This window comes from Camelus bactrianus, chromosome 10 (genome assembly GCF_048773025.1).
Source record: "Camelus bactrianus isolate YW-2024 breed Bactrian camel chromosome 10, ASM4877302v1, whole genome shotgun sequence".
Taxonomy (NCBI): domain Eukaryota; kingdom Metazoa; phylum Chordata; class Mammalia; order Artiodactyla; family Camelidae; genus Camelus; species Camelus bactrianus.
In genome coordinates, this window is record NC_133548.1 from 11,544,231 (window position 1) to 11,551,006 (window position 6,776).

The 6,776-nt window shown below is 40.7% G+C and overlaps 1 protein-coding gene across 1 annotated transcript; it reads right to left on the reverse strand.

Moving 5' to 3' along the window:
- Positions 1 to 5,302: 5,302 nt before the first annotated feature.
- LOC105066954 (olfactory receptor 9Q2) lies at positions 5,303 to 6,445 on the reverse strand. The gene has a single exon (XM_010952416.3). It carries the CDS (start codon positions 6,302 to 6,304, stop codon positions 5,360 to 5,362), a length of 945 nt encoding a protein of 314 aa, XP_010950718.1. The 5' UTR covers positions 6,305 to 6,445; the 3' UTR covers positions 5,303 to 5,359.
- Between the last annotated feature and the right edge of the window lie 331 nt (positions 6,446 to 6,776).

Here is a 6,776-nt window from a genome sequence, read left to right on the forward strand (position 1 = left end):
TAATTAAGACAAATCAAGTAATATGCCACAGGCTCAGAAGCAGTGCCCAAGAAGACATGGTAGCAAATTAAGAATTTTAAAAAAACACACACACTCACATTATTTTGGAGGTTCTAGCCAGTGCAGTAAAGAAACAAAAAGAAGCAGTCACTCAAATTAGAAAAGAAAAAATAAAACTATTTTTATTTATAGACACCATGACTGTCTACAGAAAAGCTACAAGAACTAGTAAGTGAGTTTAGCAAGGCTGCAAGATTCAAGATCAATATTAAAAAGTAACTGTATTTCTAGACACAAGTAAAGAAAAATTGGAAATGGAAATTTAAAAATCAATAACATTACAGTGGCATCAAAAATAATGGAATACTCAAGGATAAATCTGACAAAAGAGTTTAAAAGTCTACACTGAAAAGTACAAAACACAAAAATTAATGAAGATCTAAATAAAAAGAGATATATCGACCCCCTGGCTCAAAATAATCACTATTGGTTATATGTCAGTTGTCCTCAAATTGATCAATAAGATTCAATGCAACCCCAATCAAAAATGAAAGAGACATTTTTATGGAAATTAACAAATTGATTTTTAAAACCATATGGATATTCAGAGGGTATAAAAGAATTTAAATGAATATGAAAATGGGTGAAGTTGAAGGACTTGCACTTAGTATTCAAGATGGTATTGGCATAAAAATAGACAAATAGGTCATTGGAACAGAGTAGAGTCCAGAAATAGGCCCACACATACACGAACAACTGATCTGCAACAAAGGTGCAGCGCCAACTCAGTAGAGAAAAGATAGTCTTTTCAACAAGTGGTGCTCGGACAACTGGATATCCATATGCAAAAATATTTACTTTGGCCCATAACTTTTTTCGTATACAAAACTAACTCAAAATGGATTCTACACATAATGTAAAACTTAAAACTATAAACTTTGAGAGTACAGAGGAAAACATCTTTGTGACCATGGAAGTAGAAAAAAATTTCTTATATATGAAACCAAAAGCACAACCCATAAATGGCAAAATTGATAAATAGGACTTCATTAAAATTAAAAGTGTTTACTTTCTGAAGGACACTGTTGAGAATAACAAAAGTAACAATGTAGAAGCTGGGAGAAAATATCTGCAAATCTTTTATCTGATAAAGGACTTGTATCCAGAAACATAAAAAGCTCTCAAATGTCAATCATAGGAAAACAAAGAGCCCACTTTAAAATGGGCAGAATATTTGAAAAGACATTTCATCAAATACTAATGGCAACTGACCACATTAAAAGATTAAACCATCAACATCATTACTCATCAGAGAAATGCAAGCTAAAACCACAGTGAGGTACCACTACACAGCCATTAGAAAGCTAACGTTAGAAAGGGTGGTCACACCAAGTGTTGGTGAGGATGTGGAGGATCTGGAACTCCCATGCGTTGTGGGTGGAAGTGTTAAATGACACAGCCACTTTGGAAAACCGTTTGTCAGTTTCTGAAATAGTCATATACCTACCGTATGATCCAACCATTCTACCCCTCAGTAGTTACCTACAAGAAATGAATCATGTACCCATACAAAGACTTTTCAAGAAGGTTCGTAGCAGCTTTAATTAAAATAGCTAAAAACAGAAACAACCAAAATGCACATAAATAGGTGAATGAATAAACAAAGTGTAGTAGATCCATACAATGGAAGGATACTGAGCAACAATAAGGAATGAGCTATTGATATCCACAACAGTAAGGAATCTCGAAATAATTATGCTAAGTGAGAGGAAGCAGACATAATTCTATTTATATAAAATTAACATAAAATTCTAAGGCATTCTAACTGATGTACGTTGAGAAAAGGAGATTAGTGATTTCCTGGGGGTATGAAGTGTGGGTGGTGGGAAAGGGAACAGGGTAAAAAGTGCAATGGGGTAAAAAGAAACTCTGGGGAGTGATGTATGCGTCCATCATCTTCATTGTGGTGCTGGTTTCATGGGTGTATTCACAGGTCAAAACTCACCAAGTTGTGTACATTAAATATGTGTGGTTTACTGCATGTCAGTTACACCTCAGTGAAGCTGTTTTTAAAAAGTCTTTGCAGAATAGAATAATGTCATTTGCAGCAACATGGATGGAGCTGGAGATTGTCATTCTAAGTGAAGTAAGTCAGAAAGAGAAAGGAAAATACCATATGATAAGGTCTTAGCAAATCAGAAGGGATTTCAGACACAATTGTTGAGTAATATCTTATGAGATGATAGATACATAGATAGGTAGATAGATATTACATAGATAATTGAACAAAATAATAAAATACATTGTTAATTCTATCAAGTGGTAAGAAATAACAATTACCATCATTTGGAAAGGAATCTTGTATTCTTAGGTGATTACTGGAGGGTGAGGAAGACGACGTGAAGACAAGACTGGTGACTGCTTGGAGACACTGTACTGATGAGCTACTTATTAGAGGAAGTGTTGGCTCAGGAGGTGCTCAGGAAGGGCTTCAAAAGGCAATAGCTCATCTGAGCCAATCCTGCTCTTCCTGAGGGAGCTGCAGATTAACTGGCCTACAAGAGGGCAAAGGTGAGTTCCATGAACTTCACATTTAGGCCCTAAGATGCACTCACCCTAGCAGGGATCCACCAAACACTGAGACCAAGAATGCATCTGAAATCCAGACACCTCGGAAGCAAATTTCCAGAGTTCTGGGGCCTGGGGGAAAGAGAGGGGAAAATACAGAAGAGTGGATACCATTTAAGAGTACATTGAAGACTTGAAATCAGATCCTCCCACGGCGACCATTTTACAGCTGCGTAACTTGGGCAACTTGTATCATCTCTTTGCCTTACTCTTCCCTGTTGCTAAATGAGGTCAATAATAATTACTTTCCATTAAAGTTGTCAAGAGAACTGAAATAAATGATTCATGTAGAGCACAGTGCCTGGCATTAGATTACGTGTGCATTTAAGTGTATCCTAGTTTGAGAGTTACATTAAAAAAGTATTAGTGAACTCTTTACTTCTGGAGGTGTTTGGATCCAAGGCTAGTCTTGGCCCGGGAGTGACAATTCCAGACGGCTCTAAAATAAAGTTGTCCATTGATCTGCTGTGCATCTTTCTACCCATTGCTGCTCACCAGGCTGTGGAGCCAGAGACAATTATCATAATAATACTATTTATGAATTAACGTTTATGCCTATATAGTTTCACCCAGCACCTTCCCATCCTCCACAGGTACTAAGTTGTTGTGGGAACACATGAGATAATACAAAACCTGCCCAGTAAGTACTATTTCACAGTCGAGAAGGCAGGCTGATAGGCCCAAACTAATCTGAAGCCTGAGAACTGAGAACTGACAGACTGGACACGCTGGTGCCAAATTCTGAGCTCTTTCTACAATACAAATGCCTCTTACCACCTACTACAGAAGTTGAAGTGTCAGGCGAAAATTTGCATGGCAGTTAATACTTAAAAAAAAAAAAAGCAGCCTCCAAGATGCATTCTGTGGAGTCGCGTCACCCTCTTCTGCAGGTTTTAAGTGATTTATGCAAAACATGAACAAAGACTGATGTGTGAATCCAAATCTCTTGGCCACCCATGCAATTTTTTTTCCAATTTCCTAAACTTGTCTACCAAACTCTTTTCTAAAATGTTTGTTATATGCCATTCAAATGAAAGTTCCTTGCGTTCAGAAGCTGTCATCTGTTTAATCAACACACTTTATTTTCTCATACACAACTACATGCACACACATGGGCGTACACACACACACAAGCGCACGCACGTGTGCGCACTGACACATGCTGCCCCATTACACAGTACTAGCACATCAGGGCTACAAAATACATAGTTGTTGACTGCCCCTGCCTCTACAAATTGGACTTCTATCTTTTCTCCACCAAGGAAAAGGAAAAAGCAAATTGCAATAACAATAAATTCCAGATCGAGTGATTATATAAAGCGAGCAGTAGGTCGCAGCAGGAGACTGTGTGTATGGCAACAAATAGCTCAGGCTTGGGTGGGGTGGGAGCCCCGCTCCCCCACATGCTCGCTGACCCTGAGACAGTTACTCACCTGTAAGTCTCAGGGGCCTCATCTACCTGTAAAGCAGTAAAAGTAACTGAACATGCCTCACAGGGTTGTGGTGGGAATTAAATCAGATAATTCCTGCAGCAAACATCGAAATTCTCCGAAGGTGATGCCTGCCTAATACATCTTAGTTGCTATCTATTTATCATCATCACGAATATTAATGTTATGATTCTTCAATATCCACAGAAACAATAAGAAGAGAAACAATGAACACATAAATGATGGGATTCGGAAAATCCCTTTGGATCAAAAACAGTAGTTGGATGTAGAGCACAGGGAACTATATTCACTTTCTTATAATAAGCTATAATGGAAAAAGATCTGAAAATAAATGTGTATATATGAAAGTATGTATATTTATAATTGAATCGCTTTGCTGTACACCTGAAACTAACATTGTAAATCAACTACACTTCAATTTTTTACAAAAGAAGTGGCTGGTCAGACTCACAGTTATAGAAAACAAACTAGTGGTTACCAGTGGGGAGAGGGAGGGACAGGACAAGATAGGGGATTAAGAGGTAAAAACTGTCGTGTATAAAATAAACAAGCTACTAGGATATATTGTACAACACAGGGAATGTAGCCAATATTTTATTTTTAAAAAAACTTTAAATGGAATATAACCTTTAAAAATAGTGAATCACTGTTGTATACTTGTAACATGTAATATTGCCCATCAACTATACTTCAATTTAAAAATTAAAAAAAAAAAGTTAGTTGCATTTGTAGACAGCTTTTTGATTTTCCAAATATTTTTGCTTCACCCATCAAGTGTTCGTTGCGCCAAGCAATGCACTACATTCAACAGATCCTAGTGAATAAGACCAGCGTGGTCCTTGCCCATTCATGCACTGAATCCCCAAAAACATCGGCCTATAAAATAGGGAAACCCACTTGGCAGATAAGAAAACTGAGGACAGAAGGAGTTGAAACTGAAAGGTCAACACTGGAACCTGCGCTTCATTCATTCATTCAACACATATGTACTGAGGGCCTTCATGGTGCTTTGCGAGGCACTGGGCATACCGGGGTGAATCTCAGAGCTAAAAACGCTTACTCCTGTGGAGTTTACTTCTGGTTATGAGGATTAGACAATATCAAATATGTAAAACACAGGACATCAGATAATGACAAGCATTACACGATCTGGTAAATCAGACAGTGGAGATGGGAAGTTCAGGTGCAATTTTAATCAGGTTGTCTGGGAAAGCAGGGGATATTTGAGGAAAGACGGGAAGGATGGAGGAAGTAAGGACTCAGATCCGCCGAGGGTCCCTCTAGGGCCTTCCGGGAGGCTTGGATGGGCTCAGGGCTTTCACAGCAGCCTCCTTTACCTCCTTATTCCTCAGGCTGTAGATGAGGGGGTTCAGCATGGGGGTCACCACCGTGTAGAGCACTGACAACCCTCGGTCCGCCTCCGAGGACTGGCCCGAGTTATCTCGCAGGTACATGAAGATGAGGGTCCCAAAGAAGAGGCCGACGGCAGTGAGGTGGGAGGCACAGGTAGAGAAGGTCTTAGCCCGGCCCCCGGCAGAGCGGATCTGCAGGACGGCCACCACGATGAACAGGTAGGAAACCAAGATCACCAGTATACAGGCAGGCATGACAAAGCTGGCAAACACAATAATCACCACTTCCTGGGGGTAGCTTTCCCCACAAGTGAGTTTTAACAGAGGGGGTAGGTCACAGAAAATAAAATTGATCTCATTGTTTCCACAAAAGGAGAGCGTGAAGGCTGTGACCGTTCGAACAAAGGCACTGGAAAAACCAGCAACATAAGCCCCAGTGACCAGACCCAGGCGGGCCTTCTCGGTCACGATGGTGACATAGAGCAGGGGTCGGCACACGGCCACGTAGCGGTCATAGGCCATGATGGCCAGGAGGTAGCAGTCAATGGAAGCGAAGAAGGTGAAGAGGAAGAACTGGGCTGCACAGCGGGCTCTGGAGATGACGACGCCGTGTTCCAGCAGCACGGCCAGCATCTGGGGGACGATGGCGGACGAGTAGCAGATGTCCACGAGGGAAAGGTGGCCGAGGAAGAAGTACATCGGGGTGTGGAGCCGGCGATCCCTGCAGATCAGGAAGATCATTCCTGTGTTCCCCAGCAGAGTGAGCAGATAGAAACCCAGAAAGACCAGGAAGAGAGGCAGCGCCCACTCGGGATGCTCAGGGAACACGGTGAGGAAGAAAGAGGTCACTACGGTGTCATTCATCCCGGCCATCCATTCAGCGGTTCCCCTTGAAGGCTGAGACAAAAGCGCCCAGTGACGGGATCCAGGAAGACCAGTACAAGTCAGTTCAAGCTAGAAGCTTCAGACTGAGTGTCTGATAGGTGGCGCTTGACCATTAGCACACTTCTCAGCCTAATGTGGAAATGGACCCGCTACAATACAAGATGAAAAGTGATGAATGCATTGATTACACTAAGAATGGAGAGCACATGATTCACCGATTTACAAGTCAGCTCTTGTATTTGCAGCTCTGTCCCCAATTAGCTGTTTGATCTTACACAAGGCACTTAACCTCTCTGAACCTCAACTTCCTCTTCCATCAAAAGAGGATCATATCTGCCCTGCTTATGAGATAAGGTTAATGCACAGATTAAAACAGATGCAAAAGTGCATTGGAAAGCTAAAAGCACTCTACATACATATATATATATATATATATATATATATATATATATATATATAT